Source organism: Coregonus lavaretus (assembly GCF_964263955.1).
Source record: "Coregonus lavaretus genome assembly, chromosome: 28".
NCBI lineage: Eukaryota > Metazoa > Chordata > Actinopteri > Salmoniformes > Salmonidae > Coregonus > Coregonus lavaretus.
Genome location: NC_140015.1, coordinates 631,551 through 659,132, shown reverse-complemented (window position 1 = coordinate 659,132; position 27,582 = coordinate 631,551). Strand labels below are relative to the sequence as shown.

The 27,582-nt window shown below is 42.2% G+C and overlaps 1 protein-coding gene across 1 annotated transcript in view; it reads right to left on the bottom strand.

Annotated features, from left to right (window-relative positions):
• Window positions 1–857: 857 nt before the first annotated feature.
• The window catches only part of sez6l2 (seizure related 6 homolog (mouse)-like 2), a 69,247-nt gene continuing 42,522 nt past the window's right edge, over window positions 858–27,582 (bottom strand). The window contains exons 10-19 of the mRNA XM_084145292.1: window positions 26,311–26,505; window positions 25,972–26,110; window positions 23,691–23,887; window positions 21,923–22,117; window positions 6,350–6,544; window positions 4,528–4,719; window positions 4,344–4,382; window positions 3,463–3,580; window positions 3,138–3,249; window positions 858–2,216 (exon numbers count right to left, since the gene is read on the bottom strand). Of these exons, the coding sequence (XP_084001418.1) occupies window positions 2,187–2,216; window positions 3,138–3,249; window positions 3,463–3,580; window positions 4,344–4,382; window positions 4,528–4,719; window positions 6,350–6,544; window positions 21,923–22,117; window positions 23,691–23,887; window positions 25,972–26,110; window positions 26,311–26,505 (1,412 nt within the window). The 3' untranslated portion in view covers window positions 858–2,186. The remainder of the gene's footprint in view (window positions 2,217–3,137; window positions 3,250–3,462; window positions 3,581–4,343; window positions 4,383–4,527; window positions 4,720–6,349; window positions 6,545–21,922; window positions 22,118–23,690; window positions 23,888–25,971; window positions 26,111–26,310; window positions 26,506–27,582) is intronic.

The following is a 27,582-nucleotide window of genomic DNA, read 5'->3' as shown; positions in this document are numbered from 1 at the left end:
CCGCTCATCACCTGGCCAATACCATCCCTACGGTCAAGCATGGTGGTGGCAGCATCATGCTGTGGGGATGTTTTTCAGCGGCAGGGACTGGGAGACTAGTCAGGCAGAAGGAAAGATGAACGGAGCAAAGTACATAAAGAACCTTGATGAAAACCTGCTCCAGAGCGCTCACGACCTCAGACTGATCCGAAGGTTCACCTTCCAACAGAACAACGACCCTAAGCACACAGCCAAGACAATGCAGGAGTGGCTTCGGGACAAGTCTCTGGATGTCCTTGAGTGGCCAGCCAGAGCCCGGACTTGAACCCGAACAAACATCTCTGGAGAGACCTGAAAACAGCTGTGCAGCGATGCTCCGTATCCAACCTGACAGAGCTTTAGAGGATCTGCAGAGAAGAATGGGAGAAATACAGGTATGTCAAGCTTGTAGCGTCATACCCAAGAAGACTCGAGGCTGTAATCGCTGCCAAAGGTGCTTCAACAAAGTACTGAGGAAAGGGTCTGGATACTTATGTAAATGTGATATTTCATTTTTTTAATATATATATATATATATATATCCAGTACCAGTCAAAAGTTTGGAGACACCTATTCATTCCAAGGGTGTGCAAAGCTGTCATCAAGAAAAAAGGTGGCTATTTGAAGAATCTCAAATATAAAATATATTTTGATTTGTATAACACTTTTTTGGTTACTACATGATTCCATATGTGTTATTTCATAGTTTTGATCTCTTCACTATTATTCTACAATGTAGAAAATAGTAAAAATAAAGAAAAACCCTTGAATGAGTAGGTGTGTCCAAACTTTTGACTGGTACTGTACATTTGGTATTTAATGAAGACAAGACCTCCTTTCACCATTCAGAGACTTTTATTTAATCTTAATTTCAGCAAATAAATAATGCCTTAATGACAAAATATAACGCAAATAATACCTTTACAATGCAAAAGAGTCCCCTGGACCCCCATATTGGCACAGTGAATTAAAGTAGATTTACTGTTCAGACAATAAACTGGTAAGAAATTCTAAAAGCATATCAGTTAAATACTGCATCACAGCAAGCAGCCAAGTTAGCTTATTTTCTTCAACATAGTGCATATACAACAACTTCAAATTTGCACTGATAACAATGATAATCATAAGAACATGATTCAGCAGAAGCGGTAAAATATACAATCATTGCGTGCTATAAGCGTGTAGACATTCAGGCCCTCACCTTTTTCTCAATGTCATTCAACATCAAGTGGAAATACAATTCAGAAATGGCAAATAACAATATGAAACGCTGGCTTTGTAATTTTACATTTTACTATGGCAACGAGAGCTGAAACATGAAGATACATTACATTATGCAATGTTATATTTTGGCACTGGATTTTCTGTATATATGAGCCTCGATATTCCACCAAATATTTACATTCAATGTGTGTATGCATCTCTCTCACTCTCTCTCTTTCTCTCTCTCTCTCTCTGTGTCTGTGTGTGTATAATGTGTGCAACTGAGCATGAGAGTGTGTCTGCTTTCCTGTCTCTCCCTTTTTTTTTTTTTACCTCATAAATATATCTCAGCTCTTTCTCTTTCTCCCTCTCTGGCTCTCCCTCTTTCTGTCTCTCCTTTCATATTATCCACCGCTTAACCTCTGTAAGGCACCAATCCTAATTTTAGACAAAAAGTTGGACTGTGGAAAACAGCACACCACTGGGAGACAGTCATCGCTGCACACTATGAACAGATGAAGACAAGGGCCTAGATTAAATCTGTGCCGCGGAAAATCCACGTTAAAGCGCGATTGACATGTAAAGGTCATTTCCAATTGAACCGACATATGCAGCGTTTACCGTGAATGTCGTCTCCACTAGCACTGGAACATTGCCTTTAAAATGTGCATAGCGGACAAACGCGATCGGATTGAATCTGGCCCAAGGAGACGCAAACCTACAATCACTGACAGAAAGAGAGACCGGGAAATTAGAGAGACACAAACAAAAGAAAAGTGAGGCGTAAAGACACAAACTCAAAGATAAAGAGAGAGAACGAAAGAGAGAGGCAGGGAAGAGGAAATAGCAATGGGGGAGATGAGGGGAGTGAAAGAAGCCACCTGAAAGAAAAAGAAAGTTGTTCCTCTTCCTCCAGATTTCTTTATCTATCTGTGGGTTTTAATTCTTCTCAAGACTTTTCTTCTTCAAATGGACACCTCATACTCCCGTGTGTCCTAGGAACCAGGTAGCAATACAACAGACCCGAATAACAGTTAATTTGAATAAGTAAATAGTTGGTTTTAAATGCTACAGCAAAATATCCTCAGCAGTTTAGGACATGCAATCTCCAGGATTCATAAGCAACAGACTAGAGTATTCACTTTTCATTAACTTACAGTCAAAAACATGGCAACTTCCAGCCCCCCAAAAAGCAAAGTTACAGAGAACATCTTCCTAAATACTAGTCAAAAGGTGAAAAGTAAAAAAAACAAGTGGCAATTTATTAAAGTTGATACAATATACCTGTACATTAATTCTACTTTGAACTCTAGCTCAGTGACATAGATAGCACAATTTTACTTGGTGTTTGCGTTAGACTAACAACCTGGGTTTGATTCCCAGTTGGTTACACAGACAGGGCTAATCGTGTCCTGGTTAGGGGTTCAGACTAGCTAGTTCCTACCCAGCCATAACTAAGGCCTCGATTCAATCAGATCGAGCATTAACTCGCGTTGGCGGTGTTGGAGGTGTAACTGCGGTATGAGATGACAAATCGGTGAGCGGCCAACCACTCCCTTTCTTATTATCCGCATTAGAATTTCAAAATGGCGGCAGAAAAGTGTAGAAAGTGTAGCTTCTATCCATGATAGAAATAATGACAGGCTAATGCATGTTTTCATGTTAATTTGGATGGGGGGATTTCTAGCCTATCAGTTTAATCGAGGTGTAGACAATAGAATATCACACATTCGAGTGTTTGAACTTGTAACGCGGCTGCTTGTGGATTTGACAGCTCTAACACAGTTCCACCTCAGGCACTGCCAAAACAACCGCTATGCGGATGTTGGCTAGCGTAGATCTGATAGAATCTAGCCCCAAAGTGAGAGGGCTTGGGCAATACTCACCCATTACGCAAAAATTTAGAAAATACTCACCCCTGCCTCGTATAAAGGGTTATTGAAGTCAGACTCCACAGTAATTGGGCTGTATGAGTGGGTGTGAGAGAGAGACTTCCAGAAAAGTGGCTTCCACTGCAGTCTACATACACTGAGGGAGAGGGAAAAGAGAAATAAATGTTGAAGGGAGAGAATACATAATACAGTCAACTTCTGATATCTATGCAATGGCTCAGTATTGTTGTGTGAATGTGTGTGTGCGTGTGTGTGTGTGTGTGTGTGTGTTAGGTCAGACCATGCCAATATCTGGTGAAAGTATGAAGAATGCATTTGAATTGTGACTACTGAACTGTGCAGCACTTACTTTGTGTAATACATGTAGATTCCACCAATCAGAAGGATGACCAGGATGATTGGCAGGATGATTGCCAAGGCAATGTTCTCGCTTAGCATCTGGTGGGAGGGCTCAAATGACTGGGATACTAGGGAAATAATCCAAAATAATACATTGAAGAAGAAGTTAAAGTAATACGATTAAAGGGGAATTCCACCACTTTTCAACCTCATTTTCATTATTTCCAGCACCATCCCACTGAGCACACCACGTAATTTCAACGTGGGCAATATTTGGTTCAGACGTTGATCAATGAGATTACAACCTATATTCCCCCACTCAAAAAGACAGCCCAAAAAGTTTGTTGAAATCCCAATTTGTTATTATTATGATTGAGCCGGTATCTGCAGCATTTACCGTGAAGCTGACCACCATGAATGCGGGAACATTGACCTTAAAAGCCGCATTTTCCACAACCCGTGATCAGATTGAATACCAGCCCTATTCTTTAACTTTGATTTTTGATTGAGATGGAGACGCAACAATGATTAACTTGTTGATAAACTGGATTTAAAAATAAATCTGATAGTGGAGATAAAGTTGAAGATCTGACGTTGTTTCAAAAGTACATATTCATCATACAAGGTTTGTCTATGTTAAACATTGGTTACCATGACGTTTCTATGTTCTGTAGTTAGAAATATAAGAAGAAAGGTCCTGACAACAAATTGCATTTAAAGTAAAAAACGGTGATTTTCAAAACCAGCGAGTTTCTAGCCAGGGGGAGGCATTTTCCTGCTCCCTGTGTCACCATAAATCTCATAGTCTTTGTAAGTAACTGGAGAATGAATATGAGGTTGAAAAGTGCAAAAATTCCCCTATAGAAGACATAGAAGAAGACGAAAAATCACCTTCTAATTTATGATCATCCAACAGCTCCTCGTATGCCACTGATAGATGGAGAGATGCAGATTATTATTATAAGATCATCATTCCTCAATCATTCTTTACAATATGTTCAAGTGTTTCAATTCTCATGCAGAGAACTAATTCTCAACTAATCCTAATTTCCAGCAATCCAATGTAGATTGTCACCTTTGCAGAAGGGTGGTGGACTGTTCCATTGAGATGGGTGGCCCGGGACACAGTTGATAATAACCTCCCCAATGAGTTCATAGCCCTCATAGCAGAAAAAACGTAGCGTCTCTCCTGCCTGGTAGCTATGCTTGTACAATGTCTGGTAACCATTGTCTGGCACACCTGGGTTTGGGCATGGGTCATACTTCACTGTTTAGGGAAAGGAAATAAAGATGGAGAGAGAGAGAGAGAGAGAGAGAGAGAGAGAGAGAGAGAGAGTGAGAAATGCCTTCAGAAAGTATTAACAGCCCTTTTTCCACATTTTGTTGTGTTACAGCCTGAATTTAAAATAGATTAAATTGAGATTATTTGTCACACACAATACCCGATAATGTGAAAGTGGAATTATGTTTACAAATTCATTATAAATGAAAACCTGAAATGTCTTGAGTCAGTAAGTATTCAACCCCTTTGTTATAGCAAGCCTAAATAAGTTCAGGAGTAAAAATGTGCTTAACAAGTCACATAAGTTGCATGCACTCACTCTGTGTGCAATATAAGTTTTTAACATGATTTTTGTCTCTGTACCCCACACATACAATTATCTGTAATAATCAGTCGAGCAGTGAATTTCAAACACAGATTCAACCACAAAGATCTATCGGTAGATGGGTAAAAATGTAAAACAGATATTGAATATCCCTTTGAGCAAGGTGAAGTTATTAATTACACTTTGGATGGTGTATCAATACACCCAGTCACTACAAAATATACAGGTGTCCTTCCTAACTCACTTGCTGGAGAGGAAGGAAACCGCTCAGGGATTTCAACATGAGGCCAATGGGGACTTTAAAACAGTTACAGAGTTTAATGGCTGTGATAGAAGAAAACTGAGGGTGGATCAACAACATTGTAGTTACTCCACAATATTAACTTAATTGGCAGAGTGAAAAAAAGGAAGATTGTACAGAATAAAAATATTCTAAAGCATGCATCCTGTTTGCAACAAGGCACTAAAGTAATACTGCAAAAAATGTGGCAAAGAAATTCACTTTTTGTCCTCAATACAAAGCGTTATGTTCGGGGCAAATTCAATACAACACATTAATGAGTACTACTCTCCATATTTTCAAGCATAGTGGTGGCAGCATCATGTTATGGGTATGCTTGTAATTGTTAAGGACTGGGGAGCTTTTCAGGATAAAAAAATAAACGGAATTGAGTTAAGCACAGGCAAACTCCTAGAGGAAAGGTTCAGTCTGCTTTCCACCAGACACTGGGAGATGAATTCACCTTTCAGCAGGACAATAACCTAAAACACAACGCCAAATCTACACTGGAGTTGCTTACCAAGACAGTGAATGTTCCTGAGTGGCCGAGTTACAGTTTTGACTTAAATCTGCTTGAAAATCTATGGCAAGACCTGAAAATAGTTGTCTAGTAACCAATTTGAACGAGCTTGAAGAATTTTTGAAAAGAATCATTGACAAATGTTGCACAATCAAGGTGTGGGAAGCTCTTAGAGACTAACCCAGAAAGACTCAGCTGCAATCGCTGCCAAAGCTGATTCTAACATGTATTGACTCAGGGGGTTGAATACTTATCTAATCCAGTGTTTTAGTGTTTTATTTGTCATATTTTTTTTTACAAATATTATAATTTTTACGTGTTGATCGTTGACAAGAAAATGACAATTAAATTCAGTTTAACACAACAAAATGTGGAAAAAGTCAAGGCGTGTGAATACTTTTTGAAGGCACTTTTTTTTTAAACGTGTAGGATTACAGTGTTTGACATCCATCTCAACACACACAGACAAACACCCAGGAGAGTGACTCACAGACACATTTGGGGCTGCGGTCACTCCACTTGGGGGTGCCCGTATCCCGTCCATGGCAGGAGATCTGGCCAGGGCCCTCCAGCTGGTAACCCTGGTTACAGGAGAAGCGCACCACTGTTCCAACAGCGAATCCAGACTCTGGGCGTACTGAACGCGCTCCGTTCACCACCTCCCCCGGATCAGGACACTGCTGGACTGCGGACGATAAGGGTATACAAGACATGATGTAATATTTGTATACCTTTTTTTTAACTACCCTGGCACTACAGATGAAACAGAGCTAAATGAGTAAACTCCAGCACGCTACTTTTCTGATATATAGATGATTGTCCATTGTCCCAGAATAAACCCATATAGAAAACTAATGCATTATAATATACACTGAGTATGAAAAACATTAGGAACATCTGCTCTTTCCATTACATAGACTGACCAGGTGAAAGCTATGATCCCTTATTGATGTCACCAGTGAAATCCACTTCAATCAGTGTAGATTTGTAAGCCTTGAAACAAATGATACATGGATTGTGTATGTGTGCCATTCAGAGGGTAAATGGGCAAGACAAAATATTTAAGTGCCTTTGAACGGGGTATCTACTAGGCGCACCGGTTTGAGTGTGTCAAGAACTGCAACGCTGCTGGGAAGAATGGTCCACCACCCAAAGGACATCCAGCCAACTTGACCGTGGGAAGCACAGGAGGTTGGTGGCACCTTAATTGGGGAGGGCGGAATGAGTGGAATGGTATCAAATACATCAAACACATGGTTTTCATGTGTTTGACCCTATTCCATTTGCTCCATTCCAGCCATTATTATGGTGGGAAGCATTTGGGTCAACATGGACCAGCATCCCTGTGGAATACTTTCGACACCTTGTAGAGTCCATGCCCCAACGAATTGAGGCTGTTCTGAGGGCAAAAAAGGGTGCAACTCAATATTAGGAAGGTGTTCCTAATGTTTTGTACACTCAGTGTACAAAACAGTATATGCGGGGGAATAAAACAAATATTTACATATATTTCCAGAATATATTTATGAAATATATAACTTGAGCACATCATAACATAAAAAAGCTGAATTGTAATGTTGAGTCTATTGACCTCTGGTACTTTGGCATTATGTTCCCAAAGTGGGGTTTGAATGCAAAAGTTGAAAATAAATTATGCAGCTACTTACGAAACATAGTACGATTAACTATGTTTATTTTGAAAAAAGACACATGAAACTCCTGAGCTGTCAATCACAATTTAAAATGTTCCCGAGCCCTGCCCCCAGCACCCAGACCACCTCCAACTGATAGAGCAGCTGTTGCAATTTAGAATTTTCTTCAGATGCAGATGATCACCTGCAGCGCCAAAAATCTTTCTCATGGATACTGGGATTTTATTTGATTATATCATCATAACATTGATTTAAAATACACTACATGACAAAAAGTATGTGGACACCTGCTCATCGAACATCTCATTCCAAAATAATGGGCATTAATATGGAGTTGGTTTCCCCTTTGCTGCTACAACAGCATCCACTCTTCTGGGAAGGCTTTCCACTAGATGTTGGAATATTGCTGCGGGGACTTGCTTCCATTCAGCCACAAGAGCATTAGTGAGGTCGGGCACTGATGTTGGGCGATTAGGACTGGCTCGCTGTCAGCGTTCTAATTCATCCCAAAGGTGTTTGATGCGGTTGAGGTCAGGGCTCTGTCAGGGCTCTGTGCAGGCCAGTGAAGTTCTTCCACACTGATCTCGACAAACCATTTCTGTATGGACCTCGCTTTGTGCACGGGGGCATTGTCATGCTGAAACAGGAATGGGCCTTCACCAAAGTTGGAAGCACAGAATAGTCTAGAATATACAGTGAGGGAAAAAAGTATTTGATCCCCTGCTGATTTTGTATGTTTGCCCACTGACAAAGAAATGATCAGTCTATAATTTTAATGGTAGGTTTATTTGAACAGTGAGAGACAGAATAACAAAAAAATCCTGAAAAACGCATGTCAAAAATGTTATAAATGTATTTGCATTTTAATGAGGGAAATAAGTATTTGACCCCTCTGCAAAACATGACTTAGTACTTGGGGGCAAAACCCTTGTTGGCAATCACAGAGGTCAGACGTTTCTTGTAGTTGGCCACCAGGTTTGCACACATCTCAGGAGGGTTTTGTCCCACTCCTCTTTGTAGATCTTCTTCAAGTCATTAAGGTTTCGAGGCTGACGTTTGGCAACTCGAACCTTCAGCTCCCTCCACAGAATGTCTATGGGATTAAGGTCTGGAGACTGGCTAGGACACTCCAGGACCTTAATGTGCTTCTTCTTGAGCCACTCCTTTGTTGCCTTGGCCGTGTGTTTTGGGTCATTGTCATGCTGGAATACCCATCCACGACCCATTTTCAATGCCCTGGCTGAGGGAAGGAGGTTCTCACCCAAGATTTGACAGTACGTGGCCCCGTCCATCATCCCTTTGATGCGGTGAAATTGTCCTGTCCCCTTAGCAGAAAAACACCCTGAAAGCATAATGTTTCCACCTCCATGTTTGACGGTGGGGATGGTGTTCTTGGGGTCATAGGCAGCATTCCTCCTCCTCCAAACATGGCGAGTTGAGTTGATGCCAAACAGCTCCATTTTGGTCTCATCTGACCACAACACTTTCACCCATTTCTCCTCTGAATCATTCAGATGTTAATTGGCAAACTTCAGACGGGCCTGTATATGTGCTTTCTTGAGCAGAGGGACCTTGTGGGCACTGCAGGATTTCAGCCCTTCACGGCGTAGTGTGTTACCAATTGTTTTCTTGGTGACTATGGTCCCAGCTGCCTTGAGATCATTGACAAGATCCTCCCGTGTAGTTCTGGGCTGATTCCTCACCGTTCTCATGATCATTGCAACTTCACGAGGTGAGATCTTGCATGGAGCCCCAGGCCGAGGGAGATTGACAGTTCTTTTGTCTTTCTTCCATTTGCGAATAATCGCACCAACTGTTGTCACCTTCTCACCAAGCTGCTTGGCGATGGTCTTGTAGCCCATTCCAGCCTTGGGTAGGTCTACAATCTTGTCCCAGACATCCTTGGAGAGCTCTTTGGTCTCGGCCATGGTGGAGAGTTTGGAATCTGATTGATTGATTGCTTCTGTGGACAGGTGTCTTTTATACAGGTAACAAGCTGAGATTAGGAGCACTCCCTTTAAGAGTGTGCTCCTAATCTCAGCTCGTTACCTGTATAAAAGACACCTGGGAGCCAGAAATCTTTCTGATTGAAATACTTATTTCCCTCATTAAAATGCAAATCAATTTATAACATTTTTGACATGCGTTTTTCCGGATCTTTTTGTTGTTATTCTGTCTCTCACTGTTCAAATAAACCTACCATTAAAATTATAGACTGATCATTTCTTTGTCAGTGGGCAAACGTACAAAATCAGCAGGGGATCAAATACTTTTTTCCCTCACTGTAATTATATGCTGTAGTGTTAAGATTTCCCTTTACTGGAACTAAGGGTCCTAGCCTGAACCATGAAAAACAGCCCCAGACCATTATTCCTTCTCCACCAAACTTTACAGTTGGCACTATAAATTAGGTCATGTAGCGTTCTCCTGTCATCCGCCATACCCAGATTCGTCCGTCGGACTGCCAGATGGTGAAGCGTGATTCATCACTCCAGAGAACGCGTTTCCACTGCTCCAGTGTCCAATGCGGCGAGCTTTACACCACTCCAGCCGACGCTTGGCATTGCGCATGGTGATCTTAGGCTTGTGTGCGGCCGCTCGGCCATGGAAACCCATTTCATGAAGCTCCCGACGAACAGTTCTTGTGCTGACGTTGCTTCCAGAGGCAGTTTGGAACTCGGTAGTGAGTGTTGCAACCGAGGACAGACGATTTTTATGCGCTAGACGCTTCAGCACTCGGCGGTCCCGTTCTGTGAGCTTGTGTGTCCTACCACTTCAATGCTGAGCTGTTGTTGCTCCTAGACTTTTCCACTTCACAATAACAGCACTTTCCGTTGACCGGGGCAGTTCTATCAGGTAGAAATTTGACGAACTAACTTGTTGAAAAGGTGGCATCTTATGACGGTGCCACATTGAATGTCACTGAGCTCTTCAGTAAGGCCATTCTACTGCCAATGTTTTCCTATGGAAATTGCATGGCAGTGTGCTCGATTTTATACACCTGTCAGCAACGGTTGTGGCTGAAATAGCCGAATCCACTAATTTGAAGGGGTGTCCACATACTTTTGTATATATAGTCCTGCTATATTGTGGATATAGAGTTACCTGTGTAACAGAACACAGAGGGCTTTGAGTAAAGCCAGTGTGTCTATGTATGCGGATGACTATACGCGTCAGCTACTATAGCGACTGAAATGACTGCAACACTTAACAAAGAGCTGAGTATATGTTGTGCACAAGCATTTCGCTACACCCGCAATAACATCTGCTAAACACGTGTATGTGACAAATAATGTGATTTGATTTGATTTGAATCCCCATGTCCAGAACTTGTCCAGGTAGTCCACACCCATGCATACCCCACAAGACATGCCACAAGAGGTCTCTTCACAGTCCCCAAATCCAGAACAGACTATGCGAGGTGCACAGTACTACATAGAGCCATGGCTACATTGAACTCTATTCCACTTCAGGTAAGTGATGCAAGCAGTAGAATCAGATTTTAAAAAACAGATACAAATACACCTTATGGAACAGAGGGGACTGCACAGATACGCATACAAATACACATGGTAATATTCGCACTCTACACACACGTACACATGGATTTTGTATTGTAGATATGTGGTAGTAGAGTAGTGGCCTGAGGACACACACTATTTTTGTGTTTTTGGTTATTTTTTAAAAATATTGTTTATTTTTAAGTAAAGCCCCCCCGGCCAAACCCTCCCCTAACCCGGACGATGCTGGACCAATTGTGCGCCGTCCTGTGGGACTCCCGGCCACGGCTGGATGTGGCACAGCCCGGGAATTAACCCAGGTCTCTAGTAACGCCTCTAGCACTGCGATGCTGTGCCTTAGACCACTGCACCACTCGGGAGGCCCTGAGGGCACACACTTAATAGGTTGTGAAAAAAGTGTTATGAAATGTAATGTTATGTAGTGTAATATTTGTTATTGTATATAACTGCCTTAATGTTGCTGGATCCCAGGAAGAGTAGCTGCTAATGTGGATCCTTAATAAATACAAATACAGGGCCACCATCTCCAAAGTTCACTCAAAAAGGCAATAGCTCTGAACTGGGTTTGATTTTGTTTTTTACATCTTTTCAATTTTGTTCAATCTCTTTTAAACATCAATTGGTTGAAAATTCATTGCTCAGTTATCAGAGGTGGGACCAAGTCACTATTGTTCGAGTCACAAGCAAGTCTCAAGTCACAGGTTCCGAGTCAAAAGTCAAGTTCCAAGTAGAAAGGGTCAAGACTCGAGTCAAGTCCAAGCCTTCTAAGAGCAAGACAAGTTTTCAAGTCAAGTCTCAGTACAAGTAAAACATTTATCTATACATGCAACAACTTGTTCAACTACAAATCTTTGTCTATTTATTGAGGCTACCAGACAGCCCTTTTCATAATTTTGTCTACAACACATTTTGATTAGCATAGAGTGCCTTGCAAAAGTATTCATCCCACTTGGATTATTATTTGGATTTCATGTAATGCACATAAACAAAATAGTCCAAATTGGTGAAGTGAAATGAAAAAAAGTACTTGTTTCAAAAAATTCTAAAAAAGAAATAACGGAAAACTGGTGCGTGCATATGTATTCACCCCCTTTGCTACGAAGCCCCTAAATAAATAAATAAGATCTGGTGCAACCAATTACCTTCAGAAGTCAGATAATTAGTTAAATAAAGTCCACCTGTGTGCAATCTAAGTGTCACATGATCTCATTATATATACACACCTGTTCTGAAAGGCCCAAGAGTCTGCAACACCACTAAGCAAGGTGCACCACCAAGCAATTTTTTAATTTGTTTTATTTCACCTTTATTTAACCAGGTAAGCCAGTTGAGAACAAGTTCTCATTTACAACTGCGACCTGGCCAAGATAAAGCAAAGCAGTGCGATAAAAACAACAAAACAGAGTTACATATGGGGTAAACAAAACATAAAGTCAAAAATACAACAGAAAATATATATACAGTGTGTGCGAATGTAGTAAGTTATGGAGGTAAGGCAATAAATGGGCCATAGTGCAAAATAGTTACAATTTCGTATTAACACTGGAATGATCGGTAAGCTGCTCTGACAACTGATGCTTAAAGTTAGTGAGGGATATAAGAGTCTCCAGCTTCAGAGATTTTTGCAGTTCGTTCCAGTCATTGGCAGCAGAGAACTGGAAGGAATGGCGGCCAAAGGAGGTGTTGGCTTTGGGGATGACCAGTGAGATATACCTGCTGGAGCGCAGACTACGGCTGGGTGTTGCTATGGTGACCAGTGAGCTAAGATAAGACGGGGATTTGCCTAGCAGTGATTTATAGATGACCTGGAGCCAGTGGGTTTGGCGACGAATATGTAGTGAGGGCCAGCCAACAAGAGCGTACAGGTCACAGTGGTGGGTAGTATATGGGGCTTTGGTGACAAAACGGATGGCACTGTGATAGACTACATCCAATTTGCTGAGTAGAGTGTTGGAGGCTATTTTGAAAATGACATCGCCGAAGTCAAGGATCAGAAGGATAGTCCGTTTTACGAGGGCATGTTTGGCAGCATGAGTGAAGGAGGCTTTGTTGCGAAATAGGAAGCCGATTCTAGATCTAACTTTTGATTGGAGATGCTTAATGTGAGTCTGGAAGGAGAGTTTACAGTCTAACCAGACACCTAGGTATTTGTAGTTGTCCACATACTCTAGGTCAGACCCGCCGAGAGTAGTGATTCTAGTCGGGTGGGCGGGTGCAAGCAGCGTTCGGTTGAAGAGCATGCATTTAGTTTTACTAGTGTTTAAGAGCAGTTGGAGGCTACGGAAGGAGTGTTGTATGGCGTTGAAGCTTGTTTGGAGGTTTGTTAACACAGTGTCCAATGAAGGGCCAGATGTATACAAAATGGTGTCGTCCGCATAGAGGTGGATCCGAGCGTCACCAGCAGCAAGAGCGACATCATTGATATACACCTAGAATAGAGTCGGCCCGAGAATTGAACCCTGTGGCACATTATTAGAGACGGCCAGAGGTCCAGACAACAGGCCCTCTGATTTGACACATTGAACCCTATCTGAGAAATAGTTGGTGAACCAGGCGAGGCAGTCATTAGAGAAACCAAGGCTATTTAGTCTGCCAATAAGAATGCGGTGGTTGACAGAGTCGAAAGCCTTAGCCAGGTCGATGAAGATGGATGCGTAGTACTTTCTTTTATCGATTGCGGTTATAATATCGTTTAGGACCTTGAGCGTGGCTGAGGTGCACCCATGACCAGCTCAGAAACCGGCTTATATAGCGGAGAAGGTACGGTAGGATTCGAAATGGTCGGTGATCTGTTTGTTAACTTGACTTTCAAATACTTTCGAAAGGCAGGGCAGGATGGATATAGGTCTGTAACAGTTTGGATCTAGAGTGTCACCCGCTTTGAAGAGGGGGATGGCCGCGGCAGCTTTCCAATCTCTGGGGATCTCAGACGTTACGAAAGAGAGGTTGAACAGGCTAGTAATAGGGGTTGCGACAATTTCGGCAGCTAATTTTAGAAAGAAAGGGTCCAGATTGTCTAGCCCAGCTGATTTGTAGGGGTCCAGATTTTTCAGCTCTTTCAGAACATCAGCTGTCTGAATTTGTGTGAAGGAGAAGTGGGGGTGGGGGGCATGGGCAAGTTGCAGCGGAGGGTGCAGAGCTGGTGGCCGGGGTAGTGGTAGCCAGGTGGAAAGCATGGCCAGCCGTAACAAAATGCTTGTTGAAATTCTCGATTATTGTAGATTTATCGGTGGTGACAGTGTTTCCTAGCCTCAGTGAAGTGGGCAGTTGGGAGGAGGTGCTCTTATTCTCCATGGACTTTACAGTGTCCCAAAACTTTTTGGAGTTAGTGCTACAGGATGCAAATTTCTGTTTGAAAAAGCTAGCCTTTGCTTTCCTAACTGATTGTGTATATTGGTTCCTAACTTCCCTAAAAAGTTGCATATTGCGGATGTTTTTGTGCTGGTCAAGGGCAGTGAAGTCTGAGGAGAACCAGGGGCTATATCTGTTCTTAGTTCTGAATTTTTTGAATGGGCATGCTTATTTAAGATTGAGAGGAAAGCACTTTTAAAGAACAACCAGGCATCCTCTACTGACGGAATGAGATCGATATCCATCCAGGATACCTGGGCCAGGTCAATTAGGAAGGCCTGCTCGCTAAAGTGTTTTAGGGAGCGTTTGACAGTGATGAGGGGAGGTCGTTTGACCGCGGACCCATTACGGACGCAGGCAATAAGGCAGTGATCGCTGAGATCCTGGTTGAAGACAGCGGAGGTGTATTTAGAGGGTACATTTGTCAGGATGATATCTATGAGGGTGCCCATGTTTACAGATTTAGGGTTGTACCTGGTAGGTTCAGTGATCATTTGTTTGAGATTGAGGGCATCTAGTTTAGATTGTAGGTTGGCCGGGGTGTTAAGCATATTCCAGTTTAGGTCACCAAGCAGTACGAACTCTGAGGATAGATGGGGGGCAATCAGTTCAAATATGGTGTCCAGGGCACAGCTCGGGGCTGAGGGGGGTCTGTAGCAAGCGGCAACAGTGAGAGACTTATTTCTGGAAAGGTGGATTTTTAGAAGTAGAAGCTCAAACTGTTTGGGCACTGACCTGGATAGTACGATAGAGCTCTGCAGGCTCTCTACAGTAGATTACAACCCCACCCCCTATGGCAGTTCTATCGAGACGGAAAATGTTGTAGTTGGGGATGGACATTTCTGAATTTTTGGTGTCCTTCCTAAGCCAGGATTCAGACACTGCTAGAACATCAGGGTTGGCGGAGTGTGCTAACGCAGTGAATAACTCAAACTTAGGGAGGAGGCTTCGGATGTTAACGTGCAAGAAACCAAGGCTTTTACGGTTACAGAAGTCAACAAATGATAACGCCTGGGGAGTAGGAGTAATACTGGGGGTTACAGGGCCTGGGTTAACCTCTACATCACCAGAGGAACAGAGGAGGAGTAGAATAAGGATACGGCTAAAGGCTTTAAGTACTGGTCTTCTAGTGCGTTGGGTACAGAGAAAAAAAGGGGCAGATTTCCGGGCGTTGTAGAATAGATTCAGGGCATTATGTACAGACAAGGATATGTAAGGATATGAGTACAGTGGAGGTATACCTAAGTGTTGGGTAACAATGAAAGAGATAGCATCACTGGAGGCACCGATTGAGTCGGTCTCCGCGTGTATGGGGGGTGGGACAAAGGAGCTATCTAAGGCAGGTTGAGCTGGGCTGGGGGATCTACAGTGAAATAGTGCAATAAGAAATAACCGAAACAGCAATAAGCAAGGCATATTGACATGGGAGAGAGGCATAAAGCAATCACAGGTGTTATTCAAGAGAGCTAAGACAACAGCTGGTAATGGCGACAAAGTTTGGGCTGAGGCTAAACATAAACAGGATGCGGTACCGTAAAAAGGAACAGTCCAGCAGGCATCAGCTGTATAGCTAAGTTATCATAAGGTCCGGTGAACAGCAATAGGAGAGTTCGGAGGTAGTTTGGGGGTTGCTATAGCACTGGCGAGCAAGAGTCCACGGCTAGCGGGCCGGGGCTAGCAGATGGATCTTCGTTGTCGTCGTCGTAACGGGAAGCCTGTTGTAACCACATTAGACAATTTCATCGGCAGACCAGTCGTGTTGGATCGGTGGGGCTCCGTGTCAACACTAGGAGGTCCCGTCCGGTTGACAGAGAGGCAGATAGCTGGGAGATGGGCCTGGCTCTAGGCTAGCTCAAGGCTGATTAGCCAACAACAACGTCCATTTGGTTGCAGCTAGCTAGCTGCGATGATCCGGTGTTAAAGGTCCAGTGATTCAGTGATTCCGGCAGAAAAAACGATATGTTCTTGGTCGATAACGCGCTGTGCAGACAGTGCAGACTGGCCGATAATAGTCCAGGCTAGAGCTGGCTGGTAGGTAGTGCAAGCGGCACCATGAAGACCAAGGAACTCTCCAAACAGGTCAGGGACAAAGTTGTGGAGAAGTACAGATCAGGGTTGGGTTATAAAAAATATCAGAAACTTTGAACATCCCACGGAACACCATTAAATCCATTATTTAAAAAATGGAAAGAATATGGCACCACAACAAACCTGCCAAGAGAGGGCCGCACACCAAAACAAACGGACCAGGCAAGGAGGGCATTAATCAGAGAGGCAACAAAGAGACCAAAAATAACCTTGAAGGAGCTGCAAAGCTCCACAGCGGAGATTGAAGTATCTGTCCATAGGACCACTTTAAGCCGTACACTCCACAGAGCTGGGCTTTACAGAAGAGTGGCCAGAAAAAAGCCCTTGCTTAAAGAAAAAAATAAGCAAACACGTTTGGTGTTCGCCAAAAGGCATGTGGGAGACTCCCCAAACATATGGAAGAAGGTGCTCTGGTCAGATGAGACTAAAATTGAGCTTTTTGGCCATCAAGGAAAACGCTATGTCTGGCGCAAACCAAACACCTCTCATCACCCTGAGAACACCCATGCTGTGGGGATGTTTTTCATCGGCAGGGACTGGGAAACTGGTCAGAATTGAAGGAATGATGGATGGCGCTAAATACAGGGAAATCCTTGAGGGAAACCTGTTTCAGTCTTCCAGAGATTTGAGACTGGGACGGAGGTTCACCTTCCAGCAGGACAATGACCCTAAGCATACTGCTAAAGCAACACTTGAGTGGTTTAAGGGGAAACATTTAAATGTATTGGAATGGCCTAGTCAAAGCTCAGACCTCAATCAGCAGTTTTGCCTTGAAGAATGGGCAAAAATCCCAGTGGCTAGATGTGCCAGGCTTATAGAGACATACCCCAAGAGACTTGCAGCTGTAATTGCTGCAAAAGGTGGCTCTACAAAGTATTGACTTTGGGGGTGGGGGGGTGAATAGTTATGCACGCTCAAGTTTTCTTTTTTGTTTGTTTCACAAGAGAAAATATTTTGCATCTTCAAAGTGGTAGGCATGTTGTGTAAATCAAATGATACAAACCCACAAAAAAATCAATTTTAATTCCAGTTTGTTAGTCAACAAAATAGGAAAAATGACAAGGGAGATGAATACTTTCGCAAGCCACTGTATGTAATTGTGACCTTGTAGCTGTAGTAAGGTCATGAAATCAGCAGAAGGCAAGGCAGGTTGACGTGCTCAGAGTGTAGATGTATTTGCAATAAACGGTACGGGATGGAATGATGAAATGCTAGCAATTACTGTAGTATTAAATGGAATATATATTTACCACATAGGGCCTATGCATTTAAACAAGAGAAAAAAAGCACTCTCCACTGGCGGGAGTTTGTAGAAAGCAAGTGAAGAGCCGCGTATATAGTGTCATAGTAATAATTCATTTAAACAAATTCCAAATGCAAGCTTCATATGTAGATTATCAATTTCAAACAATTGTTACATACCAAAATACCAGTAGGCCTATGCTAGTAATTGTTGCCCCATTGCTGATGAGCTTGCAAAGTAAACAGTTAATATTCTTGATCACCAACATTTTTTGGAGCTGCATATTTATTTATTATGGCAATCCTCTTTTCTTATAATTTGATGTTTGCTCTGCACCAGATCCTATAGCTGTACAGCAAATATGTTCGCTAGCTCAGCACCCGACCTGTGTTGATTGACAGTTTGCTGGTCCAATCAGAGTGCTGAGTGTGCGTTTCACTAGCCAATCTGTTGCAGGTTTTTTTGCATGGGCGATGCTGCGGCTACTGTCTCTGGCTGCGTGTACAGTAATCCACGTAGTCTCTGTGCCACAAAATAAGTGACAAAACATTACAAAACCTGGCCAGATAATTTCAAGTCATCAGTCTCAAGTCAAAGTTGAGTCCAGAGTCTGGAGGCTCCAAGTCCAAGTAAAGTCATTTTATTTTCTGTCAAGTCGAGTCTCAAATCATCAAATTTGTGACTCAAGTTAGCTGACAGAGTTGTGGACTCGAGTCTATCACTTGGCTCATGTAAATTCTGTAGTTGCCACTTTAACCCCTGTAAGTCTAAGCCCTTAGATCGCAATATCTACTAAACTAACATATGGAATTGTTTCATCATTTAGCCATTTGATTTTGAATTTTAGGACCCCTGTAGGTATGCACTACAAAAGTTTTAGAACACCTACTCATTTTTTCTTTATTTTTACTTATTCTACAAAAAGTATATATTTTTTTATTTGATGCAACATTGAGCCTATTGAAACTGCTAGAGCCCATAAAAAATCATTGAATAACAGACAGTCCAAAAACAAATCATAAGTAACAAGGTTTTGAAGTGTCTGTCCTATATGTGAGATACCAAAAAAATATATGAAAAAATGTGGTCACGTTATTCGTGACACAATTTACCCCCTATTAACTTTTTACATCCCGGTACTGGGTTACCTACAGACGACTCCCCTGAAGCTTGTGTGCGTTGTAAAGCTGAACAACCGACACCTTCTTGTTCGTGAGAGTCTCCCCTTTCGATATTGGTGACATATTAGTTTGCACACGGTTTGGGTTTTACAGATGATTTCGTGATGATTTCTTATCCGGATCCTCTCATGTGTAGAAAAGGGCCGCTTTCACAAGACCGATGTTTATTTAGCTGCAGTCACTACAAAAAACGGTAAGTCTCTAGCATAAACACACAGGGGGCAAAATGACGTCACTGTGTTCAGCACGGGTGTGTCAATCGACTCTAGGGGGTTTTAACATCCTATGGTCAACAGCCACATAGTGTTCACATTTAGCGCCATCCATCATTCCTTCAATTCTGACCAGTTTCCCAGTCCCTGCCGATGAAAAACATCCCCACAGCATGGGTGTTCTCGGGGTGAGGAGAGTTGTTGGGTTTGACCCAGACATAGCGTTTTCCTTGACGGCCAAAAAGCTCAATTTTAGTCTCATATGACCAGAGTATCTTCTTCCATATGTTTGGGGAGTCTCCGACATGCATTTTGGCAAACACCAAACCTGTTTGCTTATTTGTTTTTTTAAGCAATGGCTTTTTTCTGGCCACTCTTCCGTAAAGCCCAGCTCTGTGGAGTGTACGGCTTAAATATCCTATGGACAGATACTTCAATCTCCGCTGTGGAGCTTTGCAGCTCCTTCAGTGTTATCTTTGGTCTCTTTGTTACCTCTCTGATTAATGCCCTCCTTGCCTGGTCCGTGAGTTTTGGTGGGCGGCCCTCTCTTGGCAGGTTTGTTGTGGTGACATATTCTTTCCATTTTTTAATAATGGATTTACTGGTGCTCCGTGGGATGTTTTGGATATTTTTTTTAACCCAACCCTGATCTGTACTTCTCCACAACTTTGTCCCTGACCTGTTTGGAGAGCTCCTTGGTCTTCATGGTGCCACTTGCTTGGTGGTGCCCCTTGCTTAGTGGTGTTCCAGACTCTGGGGCCTTTCAGAACAGGTGTATATATACTGAGCTCATGTGACAGATCATGTGACACTTAGATTGCACACAGGTGGACTTTATTTAACTAATTATGGGACTTCTGAAGGTAATTGGTTGCACCAGATCTTATTTAGGGGCTTCATAGCAAAGGGGTGAATACATATGCACGCACCACTTTTCCGTTATTTGTTTTTTACGAATTTTTTTAATTTCACTTCACCAATTTGGACCATTTTGTGTATGTCCATTACATGACATTTAAATTACAGGTTGTAATGCAACAAAATAGGAAAACCGCCAAGGGGGATGAATACTTTTGCAAGGCACTGTATTTCGCACTGTTTTGCGCTGCTTTGAGACAAGCATGGGGACTGGTCTTGATAAATCAATCAGATTTTTATTTTCACATACTCCGTTTGGGTATTGGTTAGCCTACAGTTAGGGTGTGGAAATGTTGGGATTATTTTGCTCTTCACGCATATTTTAAGACATGGATGACTTGTATGCTGTGTGATGACATGCACAAATCAATGAATGATTGATAAACTGTATATTGAAGTAAGCCTTTATGCCAATAAGTAAGTTACGCTAAAACAGCTACAGTAAACAGGACTCTTCGGCCTACAGCTCCATGTCATTTCAATAACAGCTTCTCAAAGATGCCCTCTGGTGGTCAAACTAGCAATAATGGCAACAATGGCTGACAGTAAAATAATATGACGTCATTCACTCTAACGTGCCATACAATTATGCAGCACGGCGCAAGCTGTGCTGCAGTATGACACCAACTTTTAAAGGAAGACACTATACTATCGGCCAACAACAGAGTTTTAGCCAGTTTGGTTATAGAAGTTCAATGTCTACTATGATGGTACATTTCTTTCTTGATTTTGTGTAACAGCACGAGAAATGCTGATGTGCTGAGGTGCTAATAAGTGATGTGTTTCAAGGCTACTAGTAGTTAGCTAGTAGGGGTAAGCCAGCAGGGGTGTAAAAAGGGCTATGCTAAAAGCCTGCACACCATAAGTGATAAACCCATTTTTTGCTGATACAGAATAAAGAAATCACAGGATACGGTCAGATGATTAGTTGGTTTTATTCAGTGGCAAATTATTTTTTTTAACTATCAGGACTCGGTATGATGTGGGTCTTTACTGTCTTATGTGGACAGTGGCTTCACTCCTGCTGTGTATTCACTCGTGTGTTCTTCTCTTGATGTCACTTTTCCGAATGCTTTTCCAACATGACTTCGGTCAAATTCTGATAAAATGTAAATTTCTACCAAAATACAAATGTAAAGTGATATGTCATATTGGGACTTTTAATTGGAAGGATGAAACCAATCAGAATGTTTAACAGCAACCTAATTCTGCAATCTTCCCTTTAAGCGTCTGAAATGACCTAAGGCTCTATTCAATTTAGCCAACATCTGCATAGTGGTTGTTTTGGCGGTGTCGGAGGTGGAACTGCGTTAGAGCTGTCAAATCTACAAACGGCTCCTGGCATTATACCTAAAGCGGACATTGCCATTGGCTGCTCGGAGTTGCATTAAGAGAAATCCCATGTAGCCTTTCTTACAAGTTCGAACACTGGAATATGAGATGTAATCTACACCTTGATTAGGCTGATAGAAATCCTCATTATTTAGTTTAATGATTTTTTATTTGAGCGTCATTATTTCTATATAGCCTACACTTTCTCGTTCTGAACTTATACCGTGAGTGGGACAGGTGTGGCTTCGTGACAATGATCAACAGCAGCTGTTCACCGATTTGACAGCTCCAATGCAGTTCCACCTCTGACACCACCAAAACATCAGCTATGCGGGTATCAGCTAGTATGTTCAGTCGGTGATCTCAAACGGAGCAAAATTGATGCTCTCAAACACATCTGAAGAGTTGTTGGAAGTATAGGGTTGTGTTCCCCTGCTCAGGTGTTGCATTGCATCAACCAATGGTTGCATGCCACATTGACTGTGCCGTCGGGCACCAGATTGCTATAACATATGATCTGGAATGTGTCAGCAATGTAGTCGGGCAGGAACACACTTTAGCTCACCTTTGATGCAGGTGGGTGGGCTGTTACTCCAGGAAAGATCCCATTGGCAAGTGATGATGTCAGAGCCACTGATGTCATACCCTGGCTGGCACTGATAGGTCAACACACTTCCCCTCACGGGAGAGCTGTGGGAGGAGCTAATCCAGCCAAATTCGATTTGAGGGAGGGCAGGGCAGGTGTCATTAGGCTCTACCTCTGCATGAGAAAGAAGATGCCATTAGATGTAGGATAAACCAGGTGCTTGTTCAGGAGGATATACCGTTACAGAACATTCAGATTGAAATGTATCGTGTAGAACACACAATTGAAGTAGAATACGTAATCGTATTGTCTGTTCATATTACAGTCCCAGTCAAAAGTTTGGACACACCTACTTATTCAAGGGTTTTTCTTTATTTTTACTATTTTCTACATTGTAGAATAATAGTGAAGACATCAAAACTATGAAATAACACATTTGGAATCATGTAGTAACCAAAAAATAGTGTTAAACAAATCAAAATATATTTTATATTTCAGATTCTTCAAAGTAGCCACACTTTGCCTTGATGACAGCTTTGCACACTCTAGGCATTCTCTCTACCAGCTTCATGAGGAATGCATATCAATTAACAGGTGTGCCTTGTTAAAAGTTAATTTGTGGAATTTCTTTCCTTTTTAATGCGTTTGAGCCAATCAGTTGTGTTGTGACAAGGAAAGGGGTGGTATACAGAAGATAGCCCTATTTGGTAAAAGACCAAGTCCATATTATGGCAAGAACAGCTCAAATAAGCAAAGAGAAACGACAGTCCATCACTACTTTAAGACATTAAGGTCAGTCAATACGGAACATTTCAAGAACTTTGAAAGTTTCTTCAAGTGCAGTCGCAAAAACCATCAAGCGCTATGATGAAACTGGCTCTCATGAGGACCGCCACAGGAAAGGAAGACCCAGAGTTACCTCTGCTGCAGAGGATAAGTTCATTAGAGTTACCAGCCTCAGAAATTGCAGCCCAAATAAATGCTTCACAGAGTTCAAGTCACAGACACATCTCAACATCAACTGTTCAGAGGAGACTGCGTTAAATCAGGCCTTCATGGTTGAATTGCTGCAAAGAAACCACTACTAAAGGACACCAATAAGAAGAAGAGACTTGCTTGGGCCAAGAAACACGAGCAATGGACATTAGACCGGTGGAAATGTGTCCTTTGGTCTGGAGTCCAAATTGGAGATTTTAGGTTCCAACCGCTGTGTCTATGTGAGACACGGTGTAGGTGAACGGATGATCTCCACATGTGTTTGGGATGAGTTGGACCTCAGAGTGAAGTAAAAGCAGCCAACAAGTGCTCAGCATATGAGGGACCTCCTTCAAGACTGTTGAAAAAGCCTTGCAGGTGAAGCTGGTTGAGAGAATGCCAAGAGTGTACAAAGCTGTCATCAAGGCAAAGGGTGGCTACTTTAAATAATCGAAAATATAAAATATATTTGGATTTGTTTAACACTTTTTTGGTTACTACATGATTCCATATAAGTTATTTCATAGTTTTGATGTCTTCACTATTATTCTACAATGTAGAAAATAGTAAAAATAAAGAAAAACCCTTGAATGAGTCGGTGTGTCCAAACCTTTGACTGGTACTGTTAACATTTTGCTTCACTGAATACACGCTAGGAAAATGTACATATTGTATTTGTGTGATGTCATGTATGGACAATCAATGTTCTTTATATTATGTCCTTTATGTGTATGTAATGTCCTGTATGTAAAAGTCCTGTATGTGTACGTACCATGGTAGTGAATAAGGAAGCCCTGGCTGAGAATAAAGGAGGAGTCTGAGGGGTCACTCTGGAACTGAATAGTGACCTCAGAACCACCTGACACGACCTGGAAACGTTCTCGTGACCCCAGGTACTGGCCGATCACATGGGACATGAGGTCGTGACCATCGAATATGGTGAGAACGTCGTTGTGGCGGATATTCAAACTTTGAGAGAGACAAAATACATGAAGAGAGGAAAACAACTTACACTTTAATCACAATGTCACTTCAAATGGAATCATAAAATGTATCTTCTCACAATCATTGTCATTTCTAATCCTTATGATAAAAACTTCACTGGAAGCATCACATCAGTTTTTTTTTTATGTCCGTCAGTCGCAGTTGAAACGCACCCATTATAATCAATGAGAGGCCACGGAAGCAGCAATCAGTGAGGCGGCGAAACGCAAGGCTCACATTGTTCAACCTTCCTTTTATGCTTTAAGTATATTCCTTACAAAACATGCACGTTTCTGAAGCATAAACATGCTTATTTTTAGTTGTATCTCCATCATATACACTACCGGTCAAAAGTTGACACACCTACTCATTCCAGGGTTTTTCTTTATTTTTACTATTTTCTACGTTGTAGAATAATAGTGAAGACATCAAAACTATGAAATAACACATATAGAATCATGTAAGAACCAAAAAAGTGTTAAACAAATCAAAATATATTTTATATTTGAGATTCTTCAAATAGCCACCCTTTGCCTTGATAACAGCTTTGCACACTCTTGGCATTCTCTCAACCAGCTTCATGAGGTAGTCAACTGGAATGCATTTCAATTAACAGATGTTACTTGTTAAAGGTTAATTTGTGGAATCTATTTCCTTCTTAATGCGTTTGAGCCAATCAGTTGTGTTGTGACTAAGTAGGGGGGTGTACAGAAGATAGCCCTATTTGGTAAAAGACCACGTCCATATTATGGCAAGAACAGCTCAAATAAGCAAAGATAAAAGACAGTCCATCATTACTTTAAGACATGAAGGTCAGTCAATACAGATCATTTCAAGAACTTTGAACGTTTCTTTAAGTGCAGTTGCAAAAACCATTAAGCGCTATGATGTAACTGGCTCTCATGAGGACCGCCACAGGAATGAAAGACCCAGAGCTGTAGAGGATATGTTACCAGCCTCAGAAATTGCAGCCCAAATAAATGCTTCACAGAGTTCAAGTAACAGACACATCTCAACATCAACTGTTCAGAGGAGACAGTATGAAATCAGGCCTTCATGGTCGAATTGCTGCAAAGAAACCACTACTAAAGGACACCAATCAGAAGAAGAGACTTGCTTGGGCCAAGAAACACGAGCAATGGACATTAGACCGGTGGAAATGTGTCCTTTGGTCTGGAGTCCAAATTGGAGATTTTTGGTTCCAACCGCTGTGTCTTTGTGAGACACGGTGTAGGTGAACGGATGATCTCCACATGAGTATTTCCCACCGTAAAGCATAGAGGAGGAGGTGTTATGGTGTGGGGTGCTTTGCTGGTGACACTGTCAGTGATTTATTTATAATTCAAGGCACACTTAACCAGAATGGCTACCACAGCATTCTGCAGCGATACGCCATCCCATCTGGTTTGGGCTTAGTGGGACTATCATTTGTTTTTCAACAGGACAATGACCCAACACACCTCCAGGCTGTGTAAGGGCTATTTTACCAAGAAGCAGAGTGATGGAGTGCTGCATAAGATGACCTGGCCTCCACAATCCCCCGACCTCAACCAAATTGAGATTGTTTGGGATGAGTTGGACCGCAGAGTGAAGGAAAAGCAGCCAGCAAGTGCTCAGCATATGGGAACTCCTTCAAGACTGTTGGAAAAGCATTCCAGGTGAAGCTGGTTGAGAGAATGCCAAGAGTGTGCAAAGCTGTCATCAAGGCAAAGGGGGGCTATTTGAAGAATCTCAAAGTTTAACACTTTTTTTGGTTACTACATGATTCCATATGTGTTATTTCAGACCTTTTTGATATTTTCACTATTATTTTACAATGTAGAAAATAGTAAAAATAAAGAAAAACCCTTGAATGAGTATGTGTTCTAAAGCTTTTGACCAGTAGTTTACCTCTTGTGTAGTGGTAAAAAAAAAATATGCAAAGGGAGCGCTCACGTTATGCAGTGAGGTTTTAGAGGCAAAAGAAGCATGGGAAAATTAAAGGAGAACAATTCCCTCTCCCAAATGCTCCAACCACAGCTTCAAAGACCAAAATGATGCCTGTTGGGTGTTGGTGAGGCCAAACTTACATCTGGATGTCCAGTTCGATGCGTTTCTCCTCATTGCCATGGATCTGCCACACACAGTCCTGCCCCTTGGAGTAGCTCTGTGGCCAATCAGGGGACAGAACAGTGCTGGAGGGATCGGTCAACTCTCCCCCACATAAAGCTGAGAGGGGGGTGGGGGAGAGAGAGTGGGAGTTAGGGGCGGAAGATAGAAAGCAAGATAGAGGGAGGGAAGAGAGGGAGTGAGGTAGTGGCACAGGGAAAAAAAGTTATTGTAACATTACTTGTATTATTGTTTTTGGTTTATTGAATGGCTTTATAAACAAATTATCATAATGTAATGGTAGTATTCAATAGTATTACCTTTACACACAGGCTCGCTCTCATTCCAGTGTGGATCGCTTGGGTCCACGCACTCAATGACCCCGGAGCCCTGCTCCATCACAAAGCCTGGGGAGCAGGAGAAGGTGACTGTGGTGCCCAACGGAAAGGTGATGTCACTGCTGCTGAAATTCCCATGGGGCAAGTAGGGCTCATAACAGTGTTCCCCGTCAAAGGCTGAGCGAAAGTGAGAGAGAGCGAGAGAGTTAAAATAGTCTGCACGTGTGAATATGAGGAGAGAAAGAGAGAGGTCGGATAAAGCATAATATAAGATTAACTAAAGTAGGGCTGACTCCATTTAGTCGACTGGTCGATTGTTTGGTGGATAGGCTGTTGGTCGACCGAGATTTCTTTAGTCCAGCAGTCACAACACACCTGTCTGATTCGCACCTGTCTCAGTGGACTATTCCATTGCGGAGGCCACAGGGATGACACAGTCCATCACTCTACGACAAGTGATACTGAAATTGTATATGGTTATAGTATGTAAAAAATAATGGTGCATCACAAATAAATCTAATATTATTTTAAAAGAAATGCGCTTTCTCCCGCGTTGGATATGGTCGCTGTCCGCAGTTCTGAAACAATCTTCAGTGCGCCGTAGAATTGGCACCTTATTATGCTATGTGCATAATAGCAAAATTAACCAGCATATTAGGGACATTGTACACAGAGAGCTAATATGAATAATATGCATGTCAATCTCTTCTGGCTCAAGGTGGAGGAGATATTGACTTCATCACTACTTGTGTTTATGAGAGGCATTGACATGCAGGGTGCGCCGAGCTATCTGTTTGAACTACGGGCGCACAGCTCGGACACCCATGCATACCCCAAAAGACATGCCACAAGAGGTCTCTTCACAGTCCCCAAATCCAGAACAGACTATGGGAGACGCACAGTACTACATAGAGCCATGACTACATGGAACTCTATTCCACATCAAGTAACTGATGCAAGCAGTAGAATCAGATTTGAAAAACAGATAGAAATACACCTTCTGGAACAGCGGGGACTGTGAAGCAACACAAACATAGGCACAGACACGCATACACACACACGATATCATACGCACTATACACATGGATTTTGTACTGTAGATATGTGGTAGTGGTGGAGTAGGGGCCTAAGGGCACACAGTGTGTTGTGAAATCTGTGAATGTATTGTAATGTTTTTAAAATTTTATAAACTGCCTTAATTTTGCTGGACCCCAGGAAGAGTAGCTGATGCCAAATATTGGGATTGAGAACAAT